The following is a 24922-nucleotide window of genomic DNA, read 5'->3' as shown; positions in this document are numbered from 1 at the left end:
GGCTGAGATTGCTAAGATATATGTCACCACGCCCTGCCACTGGTTGAGATGGAGCTTTACTAACCTCAAGCAAGCAACTATCTCCTGCTCTTTATTCTCCAAGTAACTGGGATTACAAGACAGCCTGAGTTTTTCTTTCATTGCAGCTCTGCGTGTCATTAGAATGAATACTAGCTCCTATAGTAAACCTGACTCCACACACACACGCCTGCTATTTACCATGGGTCATGTTTGTGCCTATTTTGTTTTTGCCAGTAGTGGGGCTTGAACTCAGGGCCTGGGCACTGTCTCTGAGCTTCTTTTGCTCAGCGCTAGCACTCTACCACTTAAGCCACAGCGCCACTTCCAGTCTTTTCTGATGATGTGGTGCTGAGGAATGGAACCCAGGGCTTCATGCATGCCAGGCAAGCGCTCTACCACTGAGCCACATTCCCAGCCCATGTTTGCACTTTTTTTTTTTTGTCGGTCATGGGGCTTGAACTCTGGGCCTGGGCACTGTCCCTCAGCTCTTCAGCTCAAGACGAGCGCTCTACCACTTGAGCTACAGCGCCACTTCCGGTTTTCTGGTGGTTTATTGGAGATAAGAGTCTCACAGTCTCTCCTGCCCGGGCTGGCTTTGAACCGCGGTCCTCAGATCTCAGCCTCCTGAGTAGCTAGGATTACAGGCGTGAGCCACCAGCGCCCCGCTCTGCACTTTTTATTGAGGTACATCTTTTCTTCTTCATAAGCAATCCAGCCCAGGTATTTTGCCGAAGGGATGCAAAGCTGTTTCTGATTCTGCTGTATATCAGATTTGGAGAGAACAGCAAATAGCATTTCCTGGAACACTCCCTTAGAACTGGACAGCTTGCACAGAGGACTGTGCGCAGAATGTCATAGAAGAATGTTAATCATATGATCTTGGAAGCTTTCATTTAAAGAAAGAATCCTGTACCAAAAAAAAAAGTTTCATCTGCTTTTTAAATAACTAGTGTGTTATTTCTCCTCTTCAGGAGGAAAATAAAATTAGCTGAAGGAATTAAGTTTCCCTCTGTTGTGTCAAGATTTTATGTTCCTCTCCACTTTCTGACTCCCCTCCAAACTCTTCCTACACTTCACCTGGGTGCACATGTACGCAACCGGCATAGGGCAAGTCCCTTAAGGTGATACAGGTCTCTCCAACCAGGACCCCAGCGCGACTCTATCCTCAGAACTTTCTTCATCAGCTTTACCCAAGAACCAGACAAAAGGTGACAGCACTTACTGGTGTTGACAAAACTGGAAGGCCTGTTAGGGTTCTGGGAGAAAAGGACCGGTGGCCATTACCTCCACCCCCTACAACAGCTCTTCCCCACTCTGACAGCGCCTACACATCAACTCTCCCACTCCCCAGCCCCTCCCACTCCCTAACTCCACTAAAATCTGCCCACACAAGCTCCTCCCACACGCAAACTCCACCCACACGCCAACTCCTCCCATACTCTGTACCCACACGCCAACTCCTCCCACATGCCAACTCCTCCCACATGCCAACTCCGCCCTCATGCCAACTCCGCCCACACTCTGACTCCGCCCACACTCCGACTCCTCCCACACGCCAACTCCTCCCACATGCCAACTCCTCCCACACACCAGCTCTGCCCTCACACCAACTCCACCCACGTGCCAACTCCGCCCACACTCCAACTCCTCCCACACGCCAACTCCTCCCATACTCTGTACCCACACGCCAACTCCTCCCACATGCCAACTCCGCCCTCATACCAACTCTGCCCACACTCTGACTCTGCCCACATGCCAACTCCTCCCACATGCCAACTCCTCCCACACGCCAGCTCCGCCCTCACACCAACTCCGCCCACGTGCCAACTCCTCCCACACACCAACTCCTCCCATACCCAACTCTGCCCACACTCCAACTCCGCCCACACGCCAACTCCGCCCACACTCCAACTCCGCCCATACACCATCTCCTCCCACGCATTAACTCTGCCCACAAATTAACTCTAGGATTGCTGAGGCCAAGCGCTGGGCACCCAGGCATCGGCTGTGTAAACTGCTGCCCACCTCTCCCTCAGCCACCTAGGCTGACAGAAGTGTCAAATCGCTTTTTTCCTCATGGAGCTTGAATTCAGGGCCTGGGCACTCAAGGCCAGAGCTCAAGGCCCGAGCTCTAACACTTTGAGACATAGCTCCACATCTGCTTTTCTGGTTAACTGGAGGTAAGAGTCTCACGGGACTTTTCTGCCCCAGCTGGCTTTGAACCTCAGTCCTCAGATCTCTACCTCCTGAGTAGCTAGGATGACCAGCTGAGCCACCAGCGCCCGGCTTAAACCACATTTTTGATCGGGTGAAAGCATCCGTTTTTTTTTTTTCAGCATTGTAAAATAGGATAAAATTACCCTTTTGAGGTTTAACAGAAGATAAAGGTTTTCAGTCAGTTTATCTGGAATCACATTAACATCATAAGTCTTCCAAACTGGGTAACTCTCCTTGAACGGGAGCACGGGTGCACAAAATACAGACTAGCTCTTTTTTTGTGTGTGCAAATAGTTTAATCTGTACTCCAGAAATTCTATTGTACTTTATGTCTTTACAAAATGGATTTCAAACAATTATTTACTTTAAAAAATGTAATTTTGAAGCATTTCAGAACAATATTTGCAATAACCTATATACAAGAAGTACTGGGTACCACTGGCATATTAGCATTCCGTGGTGAGAATCACTAAGGTTTGTGGAGGAATTAGTCACAAATGACTTATAGAAAATACTGTCATATAGTTGATTTCATCATTTTCTGTTGCAGGAAGCCACTCCACCACAGACTAACTCTTAACACTGCTGTTTCCAGGACTTGTATACCTGTGGCCAGGTGGGAAGCTGGGGTGTCTTTGGTGCTCTAGTCAAAGAGATGATGGGGAGATCGGAGTGGGTAAGTCTTGAACCAGGGCTCCATCAGAGTGTTGGATCTGAAGAGGCAGGGACAACAGGTGGACTCCTCACATCTTGGCTGGCTTCCCTTCTGGGTGGTCCTGAGTGGTCCAGCGCCACCCTCTCTCACGTGGCCCCGCCCCCGTCCCCGCCTCTCCCCCGCCCCCTCCCCCGCCCGGTCCTGAATCACAAAGGCGGTTGCCAGGCACCGGTGGGGAGAAGATGAGGCCACCACTCTGGAGCGTGTGGCCCGCGCGGTGTTCAGCAGGTGAGCCTCTGGCCGGGATGGCGATGGTGGGCCTGGGCCCGGGCTCCCACCGCACTCCAGCCCCTCGGGATCTGCACCTTGGCGCTGCCTTCCCCTTTCCCAGGTGGGAAAATGGAGGGGCCTATGAAGGGGAAGCTTCCCCCCCAAAAAAAAACAAAAACAAAAAAAAAAACCAGGTCCTCCTCATCTGAGAGCTATCACAGTTTAAACAGACTTCCTAGGTTCAGCCACGCCTGGAATGGGTGTGTGAACCTGGGAACTGGGAGAGGGGACTGACACGTTTGCATTTTAACGTTGGGAGAGGCCATCTCACGCATGTCGATGTGGGCAGGACATCCGAACAGTCTCTTCACTGCTTCCTCTAGCCGAAGGGGGGGGGGCGGGTCAAGAAAAGAATCTTGTGATTAAATACATTTGGGGGGGACATGAGTGTATGGGAGTCACTACCCTCCACCCCACCATGCCCTGGTGGAATAGTAAAGCCTAATCTTGGATGTATGCTAAGGTCATGAGAGCAACCACCAAAAGCCTCTCATAGGCTATCCGGAATAGATAGCTCAGTTCCTCACTCTAAAGCTTCCAAGGCACCTGCACAGATCATGAGAAACATGCCAGAGGTGGAAAAATCCACGAATCTCCTTTCTACTAACCACTGTCAGGTACACTTCGAGTTTGAAATGTCACCAACAGTTCTGTTTTAAAAATGAACTTCACTGTCTCGCAGTGGTGGAGGTGCCAGCTTTTTAATGGTGACAAATCACGGGATGAGATGGGATCATATCTGCTGCTGTTGCCTTGTGTGGGAGAAGTGAAGAGGCACGGAGGAACGTACTTGGCTGGAAAGAAAAGGGACTGGAAATGTGTCTGCACGTAATAGGGTGGGTAGGTGCACAAAGCCATTAGCTTCTGAATTCAGTGAAACCCTTACATACTGAGAGTTTTAAAGTAGAATGATGGGGATCCAACCTCTACTTGGATAGATTTTGAGTTAGTTATATTGTTCCAGCCTTTTTCTTCAAGCAAGAAAAAAAAAAAAAGCAGAGCTTACACTGGTAATCCTCTGAGTTGAGGTGGATCATGGTTCAAAGCCAGTCTGAGAAAAAAATTTTCAAGACCCCTCTATCTCAACAAAAAAAAGCTGAGGATGGATGTTGGTACATATGTCATCCCAGTTTCATGGGTGGTATGAAGGACAAGGATAACAGTCTAGGATGCCAGGCTAAGGCAAAAGAAAGACACTATCTGAAAAATAAAGGGTTTGAATTGGTAAAATGTCTGCTAAGCCAGCAGAGGCCCACTGCAGTTGTGGGAGAGGGAGGCAGGGAGAGATACCAAGTACAAACCACTGGGTTTCTCATAGATTTTAAAACAAAACAACAATGAGTTAAAAACTCCCTTAGGCTAGGTACTGGTGGCTCATGTCTGTAAATCCTAGCTGCTCGGGAGCCTGAGATCTGAGGATCTTGGTTTAAAGCCAATAGGGGAAAGTCTGTGGGACTCTCATCTCCAAGTAAGCATCAAAACAAAGCTGGAGGGGCTGGGAAGTTGGCTTCCTAGTAGAGTGCTTGCTTTGCATGCATGAGGCCCTGGGTTCCATGCCTCAGCACCACATAAGCAGAAAAAAAAAGCCAGAAGTGGCGCTGTGGCTCAAGTGGTAGGGTGCTAGCCTTGAGCTGAAGAGCTGAGGGATAGTGCCCAGGCCTATAGTTCAGCCCCCACAGCCGACAACAGAACAACAACAAAAATAAAGCTGGAAGTAGAGCTGTGGCTCAAGTGGTAGATAGATGGCTAGCTTTGAGCAACACAGTTCAGGGAGAGCTCCCAGGCCCTGAGTTCAAGCCCCAAGACAGCACCAAAAACAAAACAACACCTCCTATCTGTGGGAAGAAGGGTAATCAGTGCATTTTGTTTGTTTTGCCAGTCCTGGGGCTTGAACTCAAGGCCTGGGCACTGTCCCTGAGCTGCTTTTGCTCAAGGCTAGCACTATATCACTTGAGCCACAGCATCACTGCTGGCTTTTGCTATGTATATGGCACTGAGGAATCGAACCCAGGACTTCATGCATGCTAGGCAAGCACTCTACCACTGAGCCACATTCCCAGCAACCAGTGTATTTTGAAGACTGGCCTTTGTAAACTACCCTTCCTCTGAACGGAGTACAGAATAAGTTGCCCAGGACTTTGAGACTGTCTTCTATTAGTAAACACAGAGGCATTTAGGGCCAACAGGAGACTGTCTTCATAAGGAATAGTGAAAGCCAGAGTTTTACTTACCTCTTAACTCAAAGGTAAGATGCAACAAAATCCTTTGGGAGGGGGGGAGGAGGTCCGTGTAGAGAGACGTCTGGGCCCACCCCTCCTTCCTGATTTTATAGGTCTGAAGTAGAACCCAAGAATTTGCATTTCAACTAAATTCCCAAATGATGTGCAAGCTGCTAGTCCAAAGGATAGACCTAAAGAACCACTGATGTGAGCTGCAAAGAGAGAGGAACATGGACTTGCAGAGCTTCCTCTGACCTCAGATAGCTGGGTCTCATTAGACCCCCAGCAACCCCCGCCACCCGAGACATCAGGCCTGTTATTAGCATTTCTAGCATGGTATAGAGCCCATTTCACATTAATTTCCTCCTCTGTACAATGAGTTAAAACCTCCCTCAGGCTTGTGAGGCCTCATGAGGTTTTAGTGCGCATACAGTATTTACCATACTCCACAACTACCATAGCACCTCCTGGAATCTGTTCCGTGGGAACCACAAAGTAAGTCTGCATCATATATGAGACAGGGGATAAACGGTCATATCACGCCCTGACCCAAAGCACCGCAGGGAAATGTCATGTGTGATTCTTTTCCTCTAGGACTGTCAATGGCAGGATACCAGCTGTGGTCACCATGGACCCCACTGGACGAGAGCTTCCAATGGCTGCGGCACACGACACCCACCCCTTCCTCCAAGCACCCCTTTAAAGCCTCCCCTTGCTTTGCGCACACCCCTTCTGACCTGGAAGTGCAGCTGTGCTTTCAAGAGGTCACTCTAGTGCTAGACACCCCGTTCCTGGAAGCTGGAGTCAGTCCCAAGTTACCCTGCCACACATCAGAGCTCCGAATCATCAACAGCAAGAAAGGCCTGGTGAGGAAGCCCCAGCCCGTCCGCCTCAGTGGAGTGGATTCTGTCTTTGGCAGGGTCATCACGGCTCAGCCACCCAAGTGGACGGGGACCTTCAGGGTCTCAGACAAGTCAGCCTTCTGCAAAATCATCAGCAGGGAGCATCAGTGGCCCACTGGCCTCAAGGAGCCTCAGATCCAGATGACAGTGACGATGTGCAAACAGATGCTGCGTTCTATCCTCTTGCTGTATGCAACCTACAAGAAGTGCACCTTTGCTTTGCAACACTCCAAGTAAAGGGCCCCATCGGTCTGCAGTTGCTTACACCATGCCCTCTGGCGTGTACCTGAAGCTTACAAAAACCTGTCCTGGAAGATGAAATGGTGATATCGCCCCAGAGACTTTGATCTTCTGCCAAGCAGTGACAACTAAGGAGCCCCTTTTCTCCCCTGCTCTCCAAAAACAAGGCCAGTGATACAGAGCAAGGGAGGACATTTCTACTGGAAAGTCAAACCACCATTTAAAAAGAGAGTCAAGCTAGCACTGATATGTACATGTGACAAAGAACAATTAAACAAACCATATAAACCATATAAACCAGCCTAGTGTGACCTCACTTCAAACACCAAGGACAATGAGTTGGGGAACAGGGGATGTCAAGGAAAGGGATGTGTAAGGGGCTGGGGGTTTAGCTCAGCGGAAGAGCGCCTGCTTGGCGAGCGCAAGTACCTGAGTTCGGTCCTCAGCTCTAGGAAAAAAAAAAAAAGGGATGAATGGATTTCTGTCTGCCAGATGATAAAGGGTTCAAAAGTCTTTATGAAGCCAGGCTCAGGTGGTTCATGCCAGATGATGGTGGCTCACTCTGTAATCGCACGTACTCAAGAGGCTGAGATCCTTTAAGGACAAGGAAGGAAAAGTCCATGAGACTCTTCTCTCAAACTACAAAAAAACTGGAAAGTGGAGCTGTGGCTCAAGTGGTAGAGCACTAGCTGCGAGCAATAAAGCTCAGGGACAGTGCCCAGGCCCTGAGTTCAAACCCCAGATAGCTTATAACTAGAATATAGATGTATCTCTAAATAATGTGAAAACAAATTTATATGTATACAGTCAGCAGAAGTTTGATGATGAATTTTTTCACCTTCTGAAAATAATAATAATGATAATAATCTGGGCATTAACAAATCTAATTCACTTAGAGAAGTTACAAAGATCTTCTCACCAGAAATGCAAATGGCCCAGATAGTGGAACCTGACACTTACTGGGAGAGCTATGTTAGTGCCAGTCCATTTATTTTTTTGAACAACTTTTAAAGTCAGTTCTACCCAATCCTTGAATATGGAGAAAAGCCTAGAAATAGAAATGAGGTAGCTAAGGCAAAAGTTAGAAAAATATTTATTTGTAAAGCAGGTATAAACCTAAATTCTACAATAAATCAATTTCAATACTAACCCCCAAAGCCCAGAACCCTAACTGCAAACAGTACTTCCACTGTTTATCCAAACCAACAGCGACTGTGCACTGCAGTCCTGGGCAGGAACTTGGCTGGAGTTAGACACACGACGAAACCCACAAGTTGGTGAAGTAAAACATCCTCTTGAAGGGTAAAACAAGACGCTTGCAATTCCAAAGGCACAAAGCAGGTTTCAAGGAGCCGAGTCTTCCAGAGCCTAGTCAGAGGAGTCTCCACTCGCATCACCCTGCTCCTCCTCGTCACTTGCTTCAGGTTCATCATCCTAAAGGAAAAGGACAATCGAGAATTTTAGGCTGCTTCTCTGGGTGACCTCACGAAGCTCCAACACACCTCTCATAGATATGAAACTACTCTGTTTTCATCGTTAAAACCAATGATAGCTGGGCAGTGGCTCATGCCTGCAATCCTAGCTACTCAGGAGGCTGACATCTGAGCATTGCAGTTTAAAGCCAGCCCGGTCTATGAGACTCATCTCCAATAAATTACCAAAAAAGCAGAAGTAGAGCTGTGGCTCAAGTGGTAGAGCACTAGCCTTGAGTAAACAAAGCAGCTCAGGGACAGCACCAAGGCTCTGAGTTCAAGTCCTATGACTGGCAAACAAAAGAAAACAAAAAAATCATTTATTATTTGTTAAATGAATTTAATTTCAGGTTTTTGAAAAGGCACTGAATTTGAACTAGGCCTCAGACTTGCCAGGCACATATTCCTCCACCTGACCCACAACCCTAGCCTGCAAAAGTGTCTTGATTAAGTTACTCATGTTGGCCTTGAACTTATATTCTCCTGCTACAACCTCTTGAGTGCTGGGATTATAGGAGTATACCACCAGGCTCCGCTACCTCGTTTTTTCTTGAATGGTAAGACCACAGAAGGACTGTAGCACTGATTATGTGCTATACTGCAAAATGAACCAAATTTGCCTTAATTTTACTTCTCAGGTTTTGTGTATGTAGGTATCTGTGTGGCTGAGGTCCACACCTAGGGACACATGGCCAGACAAATGCTTTACCACTGAGCTACAGCCTTGGTTTTCTTATAATGCCAGGGTTGAACCCAGGGACATTTACACTATGAAAGTGTTTTTATCATCAAAATAAATCCCTAGCACAGACGTGGTATTTTTTTTCCTTTTTTTGGCAGGAAAGGGTTTTGAGCTTAGAGCCTTGTGAGGTACTCTCTGGCTCTTTTAGCAGAGGTTCTTCTATCTGAACTCAGTATCCAGACCTCATCTGAATTATGAAAAAATATATAAATACACACTTCTATTTACTTGTTTTCTCTTTATTTCTCCCTTGCTCCCTCCCTCCCTCTTTCCTTCTCCCTCTCTTTTGTAGTCCTGAGCTACATTCCACCTGTTTTTTGTTTTTTGCAGTCCTGGGGCTTGAACGCAGGGTCTGGGCACTGTCCCTGAGCTGCTTTTTGCTCAAGGCTAGCACTCTACCACTTGAACCACAGCACCACTTCCGGCTTTTTCTGCTTATGTGGTGCTGAGGAATCAAACCCAGGGCCTCATGCATGTGAGGCAAGCACTGTACCACTGAGCCACCTTCCCAGCCCTTTATTTTGTTTTTTTTTTTAATGTGGTTGTGGAGCTTGAACTCTGGGCCTGGGTTTTGTCCCTGAGCTCTTATGCTCAAGACTAGCACTATACCATTTTGAGCCACAGCTCTGACTTTCTTGCCCAGGCTGGCTTTGAGCTGTGATCCTCAGATCTCAGCCTCTTGAGTAGCTAGGATTACAGGCGTGAGCTACCAGCATCTAGGCTTCCACCTGTTTGGAAGCAAATTTTCAACTCTGTAATATATGCTACAGCTTGAGTTATTCCAAGTGATCACAAGACTGTATAATGTATATTTATATACGGATTTCACAATAGATTGTATGATAGGCCCTAAACACTCGTAGTTGATATGGACAGGTGGAGATGGACATGGAAGTACTTGAGTTACACCTGGCACCCTCCACCAGTTCAAAGTAGCTGGCACAATCAAAGCCTGATGCCTTTTCAGACAAACCTCCATGCTCTGGGAGATGCCATCTTCACATTCTGCTGTTAAGATCCTCTGGGAATTCTGGGACAAAATCTCTTCACCCTAAATGTGAAAGGATCAAGACAAATGGTGGGTTGTAAAGATCACATATGCAGACTTGGTAGAGGAAAGTGGACGAGGAGGGAAGCTGGGTATTGGGTTTACAGGAAATACAAGGAAGATATTCTAGGCATTCAAAATGTGGGAATGGTTTGTCTTGTCAAGGCAAGTTCATGTTCAACCCCAGCCTGTGATGCTCATATAATATGCAGTTCTGCAAAAGATCCATTTGAGTCTGTGTATTCTAATATTGCACTAGATTTTACAAGGCCACATTGTTCTGATAAATTTCAGTTAATACTTTATCTGGACCTAAAATTTTCCTAATACTGTAAGACACACAGGTGCCAATACAGCCAATAACAAATGGCCATGCAGAAGCTAAAGAACAGTATTAATGAAATTGCTTAAGAACATCAATTCTGTTTAGACTGTTTAGACTCAAAACACTGGCCCCACTCATTACTAAATGGCCTATGTAAGTTAACTTCTAAGTTTCAATTTTTTTCAAGCAAACAATAAGATTCTACATTATAAGGCTGATGTAAAGAAAGGAAATACTCTTTGCGGACTACTCTTTCCACATATAAACTGATAAAACTCTGCTGATGGCTCATGCCTGCAATCCTAGCCACTCAGATCTAAGGCCTAGCTTAAGACCTGAGGTTCTTGGTTCAAAGCAAATACAAGAGACTCTTATCTCCAATTAATGAGCAAAAATCTAGAAGTAGTGGTGTGGCTCAAGTTGCAGAGCACAAGCCTTGAGTAAGAAAAGCCAAGTGAAGGATGCAGGACAAGTACAAGCCCTTGTATTGGCACACACAAGCACACACACTAAAATTATAAAATTCAGTTACTGCTGGGCATGGTGGCTCACACCTGTAATCCTACTAGCTACTCAGGAGGCTGTGTCTGTAGGACCACAGTTTGAATACAGTCCAGTCAGGAAAGACTGAAACTCTTAACCTCCAATTAACCAGCAAAAAGTTGGACTAGCAGCATGGCTCAACTGACAGAGCACAAGTCATGAGCAAGAAACCTTAAGAGCATGAGGCTCTGAGTTCAAGCCCCAGAACGGGAATCTGTGAGATGAGGGGGAGCCTGGAGCCTTGTGGCTCAGGTGGTAGAGTGCCAAGGAATAAAGCCCAGAAAGATCAAGGCTGAGTTTATAAAACAAACTCCCTCAGATATTATACACATGAATGAGAAGGGTGTGGGCCGGAAGTAAAAGCGCCAGAACTACAAACTAGTTAATATAAGTGATACAAGATGTCACACAGCTGAGAAACTAGAAATGTTCAGTAGTTAAAATAGTAATTTGGGGGTTTGGGAATGTAGCTTAGAGGTAGTGCTTACCTAGCATGGATGAAACCCTGGGTTCCATTCCACAGTACCACATAAACAGAAAAAGCCAGAAGTGGTGCTGTGGTTCAAGTGGTAGAGTGCTAGCCTTGAGAAAAAGAAGCTCAGGACAGTGCCCAGGCCTGAGTTCAAGCCCCAAGACTGGCAAAAAAAAAAAAAGTAATTTCGGGATATTGGTTTAGGGGAAGCATGCTAAATAACCAAACAAACCTTTGTCCATATAAAGAAATGTCATTATGAATCTGCTCTGAAGTAGGGCTTGACAGTGACCCTCTGGCAGTAACAAAAGGTGGTTGTGATCTGGCTCCCCAGGACCTGAGCACTTAGCTTATGTCTGTGCACCTACTCACCTTCCTTACCGGGTGGAAGGTGTGGCCTGTGAGCACAGCCCATGTACAAAGTGCCTCTAATTCCTGAACCAGACCACCACACACTTACGGGGTTTCATTGCGACATTTCTTTTGTTGTTGGTGGTCGTGAGCTTCAACTCGGCCTGAGCACTATCCTTGTGCTTTTTTTCCGTTTAAAATTAGTGCTCTACCTCTTTGAGCCACAGCTCCACTTCTGGTTTTCTAGTGGTTGATTGGAGATAAAGAGTCTCATGGACTTTCCTGCCCAGGCTGGCTTTGAACTGAGATCCTCAGACCTCAGCTTCCTCAGTAGCTAAGATTACAGGACTGAGCCACAGGCACCTGGCTGTGACATTTCTTTTTTTTTTTTTGCCTGTTGTAGGGCCTGAACTCTGGGCCTGGGTGCTGTCCCTCAGCTCTTCAGCTGAAGGCTAGCGCTCTACCACTTGAGCCACAGCGCCACTTGTGGCTTTTTCTGCATATGTGGTGCTGAGGAATCGAACCCAGGGCCTCATGCATGCAAGGCAAGTGCTCTACCACTGAGCCACCTTCCCAGCCCCAGCAGTGACATTTCTTTACATTCATTCAATATATCCTGATTAAACTCATTCCTTCTACTACTATCCCTTCCTCCCTTCTTCTCCTAAAATTACCTGAACAGGTTTCACTATTCTGTTTTCATATATGCAAATAAACTACTTCACAACCTTCAGGCTCAGTCACCCTATCCATCTGCCCTGGCACACCCTCCCTGCAGGGCCTGTTAAAAGGAGTCTCACTGTGAGAACAGGGCTTAAAGAAGCGGAGAGAGAGCTGGGAGTCAAAGGCTTACCTGCAAGTCCCGATTTTTGAGATTTCCCAGCCAGAAAGCCTCTCTACAATTATTAAGAACAAGCATGGCTTTGACTCTGCAAACTAACAGCTCCAGTGTTTTTTTGAGCAAAGGCACATGTTTGGTGAGTCTTGTGTCCTGGTGAATCTGAATGGACATAAATACCCTCGTTTAGGTTTATGAGAACACATTCACATTTTCTAAAAGAAACATCTGAATTCCTCACACCTTAAGAGTATATACTTTCCTCTTGGCCCAGAGACCGGTTCCACCAAACAATAGTAGTTTGGAATAGTACTCCAAAAAAAATTCAGCCTAGGGGCTGGGAAGGTGGCTCAGTGGTAGAGCGCTTGCCTTGCATGCATGAGGCCCTGGGTTCGATTCCTCAGCACCACATAAGAAAAAAGAAAAAAGCCGGAGTGGCTCTGTGTCTCAAGTGCTAGCCTTGAGCTGAAGAGCTGAGGGACAGCGCCCAGGCCCAGAGTTCAGGCCCCACGACCAGACCCCTCTCCCCCCCAAAAAAAATTCAGCCTAGCTGGGTACCAGTGGCTCTCACCTGTAATCTAGCTACTTGAAAGGATTGTGGTTTGAAGCTAGGTTGGGTAGAAACATTCACTAGACTCCACCTTCAAAATAACAAAAAGCAGAAACAAACAAGCAAAAGCAAAAAAGAAGGGATGAAGGCATGGCCTAAGTGGGAGTCGACTAACCTAGCAAGAACAAGGCTGAGTTCAGCCCTCACCCCAAAATCCCTAACCCTTCAGTCTCAAAAACATAACACTAACACTTTCTAAGTTCCTCTTTATAACTTCTTATTGACTTATTATCAATGAATTTACCTATCAAGAATGAATATTCTTGAGACATTAGAATAATATTAAACAACAGAAAGTAGTTGTGTTTAGCTTGGAAAGTCCTTAAAATTCTACGTCTCAATTTCTAAACTTAGAAGCAGGGGGAAAGCTGAGACTGGGAGGTAGAGTAATGTGAACAGGCTCAGGAAATTCTTTTTTTTTTTTTTTTTGCCCGCCGTGAGGCTTGAACTCTGGGCCTGGGCACTGTCCCTCAGGTCTTCAGCTCAAGGCTAGGGCTCTACCAATGGAGCCACAGCGTCACTTCCAGCTTTTTTCTTATGTGGTGCTGAGGACTCGAACCCAGGGCCTCAGGCATGCAAGGCAAGCGCTCTACCACTGAGTCACCTTCCCAGCCCCAGACTCAGGAAATTCTAAGGTTTGACAGTAAGGACAGAACTCTTAGGGTTCTGTGTGCCTTCACACAGAGGTGACAGTGGTTCACAGAACTGTAAGAGTATTTCAAGCACCAAGCCCTTTTGTTACAGATCTAGTTCTTGAGAACTATGAGGGTGCAGCTGAAAAGCGCTAAGGCAGCTGCATTAGAACACCTCTTGCCTCCAGCAGCCAGTACTTAATGGAAGGTTCATCCACCCGGAGTACTTTACAGCAGACACACCCAGCAGCATCCTAGAGTCTTCAGTCAAGAAGTGCTTTAGAACTCGTGTGGGTGGCTCATGCCTGTAATCTTACCTACTCAGGAGGCTGAAATCTGAAGATAAGGGTTTGAAGACAGCTGATACAGGAGAGTCCATGAAACCTTTATCACCCATCAAAAATGCCAGAAATGAAGCTGTGGTTCAGATGGTAGACCACTACTAGCCTTGAGCACAGAAGCTCAAAGACAGCACCCGCACCCTGAGTTCAAGCCTTAGGACTGGCACATGTGCACACACCAAGAAAGGTTAAAAAGGAAGTAGTTAGAGCCTGTGGGCCTCCCAAGCACAACTGCAGATTATGCTAGCAATGGTGTGAGCTGCTCCCTTCTTACCTTAGAATGTCCACAAAGGTGATGAAGTAGCCTTGTGTCCAACTGGAAGGTTTCTAGTAAGCTCAGAACATCATCCTACAAACACAATCCATAAATGTTCTACAGAAATGTTCTATTTTGATTCTAGATGCTAAGACATCCTTGCAACCAAGGGCTCCTAAAAGGGTAAGTGCAGGCTTCAGCCTATGTCACCAGCCATCTTAACTTTGCCTAATAGGAGAGTGGTGGCCAGCTCCTACCTCTTAAGCCCCCTGTTCTGTACCTTATGTCAACCTGAAGGTCATAACATTTTTCTTTGGGGCAGGATCAATACTCAGGATGGCCTCAAACTCATAATCCCCTTCTACCTCAGCCTTAGGTTTGCAGTTTTAAAGAGTTATCATGCCTCTGTTTTCTTATCTGCAAATCAGGATAAACATCACCTTTTTTTTTTCTTTCAGGATTAAGTGAAACAAAATAAGATTGTGGGTATACTACAAATCCCAATTTGCTAAATGTCAGTAGAATTCATGTTTCTATTCTTACTTTATTAATGTAACTCTGGATGTCACTTGGTGTAAAAAATATGAAGGCTATTCATTGTAACAAGAGTTTTATAACATTTTTTTTTTTTTTGGTTGGTCGTGGGGCTTGAACTCTGGGCCTGAGTGCTGTCCATCAGCAATTCAGCTCAAGGCTAGCGCTCTACCACTTGAGCTACAGCGCCGATTCCAGTTTTCTGGTGGTTTATTGGAGATAAGAGTTTCACGGACTTTCCTGCCCGTGCTGGCTTTGAACTGCGATCCTCAGATCTCAGCCTCCTGAGTAGCTAGGATTACAGGCGTGAGCCACCAGCACCCAGCTAAGACAAACTTTCTTTTATTAGTTTATATGTTATACAGATCCTTCTGTTTTATTGTTAAATCACCATGCATTTCACCATATTCCAATCAATTTCACCCGTCTATCACACTTCCTGCACCCTTCCCTCTGAACTCTTATTTTTAAATTTCTCATAGATGACCTAGGAAGCACATGAGGTCTTGAGAGTACAGCAGCACAAGGAACTGATGATTTCTCTCTCCTCTCTCTCCCTTTCAGTCAGTCTTTCTACCTATCTACCGGTCTGTCTGTCATCTGTCTATTATCTATCAGAGCGCCTACCTTCAGATCAGGGGTGGAGGAAAGGTGAGACTGAAGAGAGTGGTCTGAGGAGGCCAGTCAGTCTACTTTGGAATGCTCACTCCCATGTGGGCAGCTCTGGCTCGAGGTAAACTTGCATTAGATAACTGTGGCCCAGAATATGAGCAATAGGTTGTTCCTACCCTCAGTCCAACCCTGGAGTCACCATAGACTTATTGTCTGTGCTTCAGAGCATGCTTTTGCTCCCTGTGTGCAGCTCTTACCCGGTGTTTTCTAAAACTGAAGTCTAGAAGAGGCATACATTGCTTCAGAAATGCTTCTACAAAGAGACGTCCATACTGGAAAAAAGAGACACACTGGTTTATCTCTGGCTACAGACATTCATACACAAAAAAGATGTAGCTGGCTGGGCATCAGTAACTCACGCCTGTAATCCTAGCTGAGAACTGAGGATCAAGATTCAAAGCCATCCTAGGCAGGAAGGTCCCTGAGACTCTTATCTCCAATTAACCACCAGAAAACCAGAAGTGGTTCTGTGGCTCAAGTAGTAGAGTGCTTGCCTTGAGCTGAAGAGCTCAGGGACAGCGCCCAGGCCCAGAGTTCAAGCTCCACAACCAAGAGGAGAAAAAACTAACAACAACAACAACAACAAACCCTGCCTTTTGTAGTCATTAACTGTAGTAGGTGCTGTTTTCTCTAAATACCACCTCTTAGCATGGATCATAGTGGTATGTGGGCAAGGTCTTAAGCAATTCATCTCAGCTGAGGCATTCTCCATAATGAGTCACAGAAAGAAAAATACTGAACATGACCCAAGGAATTTCTTACCTTTAAACATACATGTAGAACAGGACGACTATCAAATACCTAGAGAAGCAAAAGACAAGAAACCAAATTTGAGTCTGGCCATCAAGCACCTCAGCCTCTTCCTACCATGCAAACTATAACTTGGGTATTGCAGAAAATTCTAAAACGAAGAAGACACATCAATAGTGTGCCTCCAAGAATCTTCAGGTCAATTTTCAGAAAGAATGAAAGAAGCAAGAATAACATTCTAAATGAAAGGGCGAGTCTGCTCAGAAGCCTAGAGTGTAAGAAAGCTTAGCAGAAAGGATATGAGTGCACTCAGGACTGGAAATGACAATGGACTTAGATCGGAGGACTCAGAGCAAAGAGAAAGGGGGATAACTCATGGTAAGTGTGATGGCAAAGGGACAAAGAAGAGAAGGAACAACTGGGTGCTGGTGGCTCATGCCTGTAATGCTAACTATTCAGGAGGCTGAGATCTGAGGATCACAGTTCAAAGCCAGCCCAGGCAGGAAAGTCTGTGAGACTCGTATCTCCAATTAGCCACTAGAAAACTGAAAGTACAATGTGGCTTAAAGTGGTAGAGTGCTAGTTTTGAGCTGAAGAGCTCAGAGACAGTGTGAATGCTGAGAGTTCAAGCCCCATGACCAACAAAAATATTAAAAAGAGAGAAGGAATGAGATAGTGGCTATGGAGAAAAATGATACCCAGAATGGGCAGGGCTACAAGGGAAAAAGACCACATGGTCCCAAAGGCTTGTGAGAAGAAAAGCACATTTTGGAGCTAGGACCTTAGTTTCTGCAGTTAGCTTATGAGACAGAGCAGACAATCCCCATATACTCACCTTTATCAGGTTGATGAGGATAGTGAAGTCTCGAACAGCCATGTTCCAGTAGAGGAGCTTCTCTTCATGAATCTGGGGACAGCCAAAGAAAGAAGCAAATACTTCTTCTTTATTCTCACTAACACAGTTTCCTATAATCCTTCCAAAGAGATGTAGCATCTAGTACACTCACAAAATGGTTCTGTATACAGTGTGAAAAAATTAACATACAACAAGGAGGCTTATTTGTTCATTTTGTTAGCTGTATGGGTATTTGAATTCAGGACCTACAGCTTGCTCAGTTAACATTCTACCACTTGAGTCACAACATCCAGTTTTGAGTCCAACCCATCTTTTTGCTGGGAGTGGAGTCTTACAGACCTTTGTGTCTAACTAGACTTTGAACTGCAATTCTCAGATCTCAACCTCTTGTAGCTAGGACTACAGGTGTGAGTCACCGGCATCTGTCTAGGAGTCTTTTCAGTAATACATACAAGTAGTTAAGAGCCTCTGTGCAGCATACCTACTTGCCACGAGATCTCTGTCACATTGTGTGTGTGTGTGTGTGGTGTGTGTGTGTGCGTGTGGTATGTGTGTATGCCAGCCCTAGGGCTTGCATTCTGGTCCTGGACACTATCCCTGAGTGCTAGAATTACAAGTATGAGCCAGTACCCAGCCTCTCTGAAATCTTGATTCTGTGTTAAGTCCTGTACTCAGCAGGCTACTTCAGATCTGGTTAGCAGGCTGCAAAGGCATGTAGCACTCAAATGGGCTGGCTTACTTCATGCCAGGTGGCAAATGCAGAACTGGGCAGGAGGAAGGAAAAACACAATCCAGCTTTCACCTTCCAGTAGATAAAAAGGAAATCAAACCAAGTGCTCTTTGAAAAAACTCCTAGACTTTTGTAACTCAAAGGAAATCATTCAAGACAAACCTTTATCCCAAGAACTGAAAGCATCAACAACTTCAAAGTAATCCACAATGTATTTCTTGTTGGGAAAACATCTGACCCACCTGCTGGGCATCTGCTGCTGTGCCAGCCTGAAGACCTTTCACTGTCTTTTCCAGCTTAGCCATCATCACTCGGAAGAAGATGACAAAGGTATCTCTAAAGAGGGGGACAAAGACAGATGCTGGTGACTCACGCTTGTATTTCTAGCTACGCAGAAGGTTGAGACCTGAGGATCATGGTTTGAAGTCAGCCTGGGCAGCAAAGTCTATGAGCCTCTTATCTCCAATTAACTACTAAAAAGCAAGAAGTGGGCTAGGCACCAGTGGTTCATGCCTGAAATCCTAGCTACCCAGGAGGCTGAGATCTGAGGACTGCGGTTCAAAGCCAGCCCAGGCAGGAAAGTCTGTGATCCTCTTATGTCCAATAAACAAATCACCAGAAAACTGGAAGAGGTAAATGTGGGCTCCAGTGGTAGAGAACTGGCCTTGAGCTGAAGAGCTGAGGGTCAGTGCCCAGGCCCAGAGTTCAAGCCCTACAACAGGAAAAAAAACAAAAACAAAAGCAGGAAGTGGGGCTATGACTAAAATGATAGAGTGCTAGTCTTGAGCTTTAAAAAAAAAGCTCAGGGAAAGTGTTCAGGCCCTGAGTTCAAGCCCCAGGACTTGCAAAAAAAAATAAAGTGGACAGATAAGCATGCATACCCACATGACGATGCACTACCTAGAAAGAACTTCCTAGGAAGAATCCAAGGGACTGAAATAAGTGCTTTCCCCTCTCTGAATGTCCTTCACTGTGGTGTGCTGGCAAAGGGAACAGAAAGGATTCAGAAAGGAGCCCGAGAAGATGATGTCTGAAAAAATGAGTTAACTTTATGAAAGGAGGTGACGGTCTGATCAACTAGAAAGAGTAGAAGACATAAGTTTGCATCCTGGTTCCACATTCATTATTGCCTACATACACTTGAAAATTCTCTTTGTGTCCTTTATTTTCCTTAACAATAAATTCAGGGTAATCATACTGATCTCACAAAATTACTAAAAGATCAAATGAGAAAATATTTGTTAGAAAAGATTTGTGAAGGTGCTGTTTAAACTGGAAAGACTAAACTGGGTGTGGTGGCACATAACTGCAATTTCAGCATTTGGGTGCTAAGGATCACGATTCCAGGCCACCTTGGGTTATGCGGCTAGAATCTATCTTAAAAAATAATCCCCACGGGGCTGGGAAGGTAGCTCAGCGGTAGAGTGCATGCCTTGCAAGCATGAGGCCCTGGGTTCGATTCCTCAGCACCAGAAAAAGCCGGAAGAGGCGCTGTGGCTCCAGTGGTAGAGCACTAGCCTTGAGCTGAAGAGCTGAGGGACAGTGCCCAGACCCAGAGTTCAGGCCCCATGACTGGCAAAAAAAAAAAAAAAAAAAAATCCCCACAAAACTGGGAAGACTCTTTGAGATTAAGAAAACTATGACTATTAACAGCCATAACAGATCAAAATATGCATGATTAGCTATATAATGGCTTTGTCCTTTGTTTTCTTTATTTGTGGTACTGAGGATTGAACTCAGGCCTCACCCTTGTGTGCTACCACACTGAGCCACATAATCCAGCCCCAGGTGTGAAGGATGGATGTGCAGGTAGAAGGTCAGTGCCTTCCCTTGGATTCTCAGTGAGCATCTGTATCAGAACTAGATGAAGAGAAGGATGGCTATCAGGCCACTACATACATGTGATTATATGCTAGGAAGGAGCAGGTGAGCATTCACTTACCGGGTCAGTGAAGGGAACGTGGAAGAAGATGCACCTTTCGGCAAGTTGATCAGTTCTGGAACTCCAATACCAGCAATCTCTTCTATGGCCTTCAGGACACTGTCTGTGTGCTCTAGATAAATGCTATACAGGGAATCATTTAAAGGAGAATGAACACATGTTACAGAATTCCTAATCCAATTTTTCTTTTTTGAGACGTTGCCAGTTACCAAGCTTTGAGCACTTCTGGTATTTACTTTTATGTAGTTTTTTTTTTCCCCCCAGGGCTGAGGACCAAACCCAGGGCCTTGCACGCGCTGGGCGGGCGCCCTTCCGCTGGGCTAAACTCCCAGCCCCTGGTATTTACTTTTAATAATGAAGGTTTTAAATACTTATCAGGGGTTAAGTAAACAAAGCAAGTCTCAACTAGAAATACAATTAGACACCTTGGAAGTTGTGAACATGTCTTAGTTACCACTTATTTGACTGCTGAACAGTAAGAAAGTAGCTGGGGGCAGAAGGCACAACTGGAGGATCTGCAGATCTGCACATTCCTATGTGAATTTATTTTAAACTGAAACCTACTGCACTACTTTCAAGTTTGACCTAACAAAGGTCATTTGTCACTCGCGGACCACATGAGGGACTGCTGCAGGAGCAAAATGAAAACAAGACCATGTGATGCTCACTGGAATAAAGCAAGCATCTCACCAAAGCACATCATGGAGCTGGTCATTAAAGCCAGAGCTCTTCTCTTCCTCCCCATTTGGCCAAACCCGACACAGGAACTGTTTGGCCATGGAAGCTGTTGAAAAACAAGACAAAGGCATCTCACTCACATATCAATAGGGGTACTGTAAATAATGTGAAATGACCAGATAACTGAACTACTGCCTTTCAGGGAAGATTTTTTTTTAGGCAAAAGGATTGTTACTTTAAATTTACTAAGAAGTTCTTAGTCTAACAAGCAGGTTTTTTTTCTGTTTTGTTTTGTTTGTTTGTTTTTTTGTCGGTCGTGGGGCTTGAATCTGGGCTTGGGCACTGTCCTGTGCTCTTCAGCTCAAGGTGAGCGCTCTACTGCTTGGGCCACAGCGCCACTTCTGGTTTTCTAGTGGTTTACTGGAGATAAGAATCTTACGGACTTTACTGTCTGGGCTGGCTTTGAACTGCAATCCTCAGATCTCAGACTCCTGTGTAGCTAGGATGACAGGCATGAGCCACCAGCGCCCGGCTTAATAAGCAGTTTTTAAAAAGTGGACACAACTTTGTTGCCTTGTATGTCCCTCCCCCATGGTACAACCCCTGCTTTCACTATATATGATGTTGGTATATGTGGAGGGGAAGGGAAAAAATAAATTGTTAAAACAGGGATACAGGAGGACCCATTGCAACAATGAGATTTACAAGTCGTTATGTCGAAAAATGAACTTTACAACTTTGGTGGGGGAGGAAGGGAAGGCAGGGAGGATACGAAGGGATGGGAAGGGGAAACAAAGCAGGAAGCTACAATGCTTGATAAGAAATGTGCTCATTATCTTACCCATGTAATTGTAACCCCTCTGTACAGTATTTTCACAATAAAAATATATTTAAAAAAAAAAGTGGACACAAGCTAGGTGCCAGTGGCTCATGCCTATAATCCTAGCTACTCAGGAGGCTGAGATCTGATGATCATGGTTCAAAGCCAGCCAGGGCAGGACAGTCTGTGAGACTCTTATCTCTAATAAACCACTAGAAAACAGGAGGTGGCACTGTGTCTCAAGTGACAGAGCGGTAGCCTTGAGCTGAAGAGCACAGGGAGAGGGCCCAGGCCCAGAGTTCAAGCCCCCCGACCGACCAAAAAAAAAGTGGACGCATTCCTGCTGCAGTGCTCCTTCTTCCAGAAATAAACCCATCAGTCTAAGATGCAACATGTCCTATTCCCTTTAGAAACAACCTGGACAAGTAAACAGACACATAGAAAGGATGATGGTGGCGACTTATGAAAACCTAACAAGGAAATCTGCTGGGGAATAATGTATTTTAGGGGAAGACAGGCAGGGAGTGTGATGGGAGGGGTGAAGTTAACTGGAATACAGTGTAAAGGTGGAGATGTTAACAATAAAATCCCTCCTGTATAACTAATAAGTCAATTAAAATAAGTAAAAATAAAACAAGTCAGTTGACCTAACTAAAGTCACCCTAAGCAATGTCATAGCTCCTTCTAGGAAAAAAAAAAGAGCACAACATTACAGAAAGCCCCAGGTTTATAATCATGCAATATTAATCCTATTCCTGACTAAAAAAAGAAAAAGAAACAAGAATGAGGAAAAAAGAAAGGAAGATCGCGGCCCATCACCAATTTTTAATTTCTTCTGAGCAGGAGCTGTAGATTTCTCCAAAAGGACCATCAAAAGTCTGAGGAGATAAAGACCACACTTGAAATTGGGAATGCTGTGATGGAAATTTTGCAAGTAGTTGAAGCTCTGGCTGTAAAAAGACAAGAAACAAAACACAACAGCATTACATGTACTGAAGACATGGTAAAAACCACAGGAGTACCCTACAAAGGTATGCCAGCCTAATCAGAATCCTCATTTTCAAGAAATTAAGTATCTTCAGGCACCTTAGTAGAAAACTATATGGAGGAAGCCAGGACAAAAAGATGCCCTAGAATGTTAGACCTGAATAGTCATGTGCACTAAGAAGCCCAAGACCATGCTGATATGTGCAAGGTATGTGCAGAAACAATGAAAATAATGTTTAAAAGCTGAGTTCAGGGAGGCACCTGTGGCTCCCACTAACCTTGCTCGATAGACTGGTATCAGAAGGATTGAGGTTTGGGTCCAGGTTAGGGAGAAAGTTAAGGCTATTTCCAAAATAAACAGCACAAAACAGTGTGAGGCATGGCATAAGTGGTAGAACACTACCTAGCAAGCATGAGGCCCTGAGTTCAAACCCCAGTAACTCAGTAGGAACAATGTGGAAGGAAATTATCAAACAGGGAAAGTCTACTTGTTCTTTTTGTTGTTGTTGTTGTTGTGGGGCCTGAACTCTGGGCCTGGGCACTGTCCCTCAGCTCTTCAGCTCAAGACTAGCTCTCTACCACTTGAGCCACAGTGCCACTTAGGCTTTTTTTCTGCTTATGTGGTGCTGAGGAATTGAACCCAGGGCCTCATGCATGCAAGGCAAGCACTCTACCACTGAGCCACCTTCAGTCTACCTGTTCTTGAACAGAGGGACTCTAACTTTCTAGGCAGGTATTTTATCACTTAAGCTACACACCCAGCTCTTTATGCTTTTAGTTATTTTTCAAGTAGCGTCTTGTATTTTTATTTCCAGGTTGCTCCTGGAGCATAATCCTCCTACCTATGGTCTCTAGCATAGCTTGAATCACAAGCATGCCCACCAGGCCTAGCTTATGGATGAAGGTGCGCTATCTAGCTAACCATTTGCCCCAGCAGACCTCTAACCTTGATCCTTCCAATCTCCACCTCCTCAGTAGGATGAACCAGTCCTGGGGCCTTACTCAGGACCTGAGTGCAGTCCCTGAAGGTTTGTGTTTTTGTTTTTGTTTGTTTTTGCTTAAGGCTAGCACTCTACCACTTGAGCCACAGAGCCACTTCCAGCTTTTTGGTGGTTAACTGGAGATAAGAATCTCACAGACTTTCCTACCTGCGCTGCTTTTGAGCCATAATCTTCAAATCTCAACCTCCCTGGATGAGAGTCCTGGTGCAGCGTTACCTATTTTTCTCTCCTTTTTTTTTTTCTTTTCTTTTTTTTTTTTAAAAGGCATGTGTCATATATGGTCAGCTTTCAATCCAAGCAAATGATGAACGATAAGGAATTAAAATTAGCCATTTAAATAAAACAAGGGGGCTGGGAATATAGCTCAATGGTAGAGCACTTGCTTAGTATGCAAAAGGCCCTAGGATCCCTCCTCAGCACTGAAGGAAATAACAAAACTTGTTCTATAACATGTGGCACACAACTACAGAACAATTCAGTGATAAACTTTTGTCTAGCATGTGCAAGGACTTGGAGTAAACCCCCCAGCAATGCAAAATAAATCAAAACACTAGTCATTCTTTCCCTAGAGATGACCCATTTAAGTCCACTCAAAGTGTGTATTGCCCTAGAAAACTGTGCCATCACTTTAATAAAACAAAACAGAAGCCAACTCTGATTCAAAGGAAGTCCAAGAAATCAAAGTTCCAACTGGGTGCCAATGGCTCACGCCCATATCCTAGCTACTGAGAAGCTAATATCTGAGGACTGAGGTTTGAAGCCAGCACAGGCAGGAAAGTCCATGAGACTCTTAACTCCAATTAACTGTCAAAAAGCAGAAGTGGAGCCAGACACTGGTGGCTCACACATACAATCCTAGCTACTCAGGAGGCTGAGATCTGAGGATTGTGGTTTAAAGCCAGCCTGGGCAGGAAAGTCTGTGAGACTCTTACCTCTAATTAATCACAGAAAAAGCCAAGTGGTAGAGCACTGGCCTTGAGTAAAAGAAGCTCAGGGACTATCTAGGCCTAGAGTTCAAGCCCCAGTACCAGCAAAAAGACCCAAAAAGCAGAAATGGAGCTCAGGTTCAAGTGGTAAAGTGCTTACTGTAGTAAGACGGAATCCCAAAGTTGTTCTGATTTGCATTTCCTTATTGTCAGGGATGTTGAGTCCTCAATGTGTTTCTTGGCCTTCTTACTTTTGCAGTAGTTTTATTTTGAGATTAGTCTTGCTATGTTGTCAAGAACAGTCTTAACTCTGTAATTCTCCTGCCTCAGCCATTCAAGTAGCTGAGATTGTAGATGCACACAACCACTACTGACTAGAAACTCTTATCTCCAATAAGCCACCAGAAAACCAGAAGTGGCACTATAGCTCAAGTAGTAGAGCGCTAGCCTTGAGCTGAAGAGCTGAGGAACAATACTCAGGGCCAGAGTTCAAGCCCTATGACTGACACAAACAAAACAAACAAACAAACAAGAAGCTCAGGGACAGAGGCCAGGCCCTGAGTTCAAGCCCCAGGACTGGCAAAAAAAAAAAAAGAAAAAAAGTTGATTAAGAGCTAGGTATAGTAGCACACACCTGCAATCTCAGCACGTGGGGTGATGAGCAGAAAGACCGCAAGTTTGAGGACAGCCTATTCAGTTTGACTCCCTACTTTAACCAAAAATGAAACTTAAGTAGGAGGATAATGTTTTTTTATCATCATTACCTAAACAGGAGTAAAATTTATAGGCTGATGTATGCATGAATTTATTCA

At 45.1% G+C, this 24922-nt stretch overlaps 2 protein-coding genes across 4 annotated transcripts in view; one reads left to right on the top strand and one right to left on the bottom strand.

The window, feature by feature from the left end:
* Positions 1 to 3985: 3985 nt before the first annotated feature.
* Fancd2os (FANCD2 opposite strand) lies at positions 3986 to 6832 on the top strand. Its single transcript, XM_042680162.1, has 2 exons — positions 3986 to 4059; positions 6037 to 6832. Exon 2 carries the CDS (start codon positions 6045 to 6047, stop codon positions 6579 to 6581), a length of 537 nt encoding a protein of 178 aa, XP_042536096.1. The 5' UTR covers positions 3986 to 4059; positions 6037 to 6044; the 3' UTR covers positions 6582 to 6832.
* Positions 6833 to 7660: 828 nt separating this feature from the next.
* Positions 7661 to 24922, bottom strand: part of Fancd2 (FA complementation group D2) — a 65785-nt gene continuing 48523 nt past the window's right edge. For all 3 annotated transcript variants that reach the window (XM_042680139.1, XM_042680141.1, XM_042680142.1), the window contains 11 exons: positions 22016 to 22146; positions 20389 to 20482; positions 19699 to 19821; positions 17999 to 18092; positions 17006 to 17077; positions 16183 to 16221; positions 15618 to 15692; positions 14233 to 14307; positions 12391 to 12537; positions 9772 to 9849; positions 7661 to 8018 (listed from right to left, as the gene is read on the bottom strand). In XM_042680139.1, the coding sequence (XP_042536073.1) occupies positions 7953 to 8018; positions 9772 to 9849; positions 12391 to 12537; positions 14233 to 14307; positions 15618 to 15692; positions 16183 to 16221; positions 17006 to 17077; positions 17999 to 18092; positions 19699 to 19821; positions 20389 to 20482; positions 22016 to 22146 (994 nt within the window). In that variant the 3' untranslated portion in view covers positions 7661 to 7952. The remainder of the gene's footprint in view (positions 8019 to 9771; positions 9850 to 12390; positions 12538 to 14232; positions 14308 to 15617; positions 15693 to 16182; positions 16222 to 17005; positions 17078 to 17998; positions 18093 to 19698; positions 19822 to 20388; positions 20483 to 22015; positions 22147 to 24922) is intronic.

This window comes from Dipodomys spectabilis, unplaced genomic scaffold (genome assembly GCF_019054845.1).
Source record: "Dipodomys spectabilis isolate Male_0828 unplaced genomic scaffold, ASM1905484v1 ptg000054l, whole genome shotgun sequence".
Lineage (NCBI taxonomy): Eukaryota > Metazoa > Chordata > Mammalia > Rodentia > Heteromyidae > Dipodomys > Dipodomys spectabilis.
The sequence above is the reverse complement of the archived record's forward strand: the minus strand, read 5'-3'. Positions and strand labels throughout refer to the sequence as shown.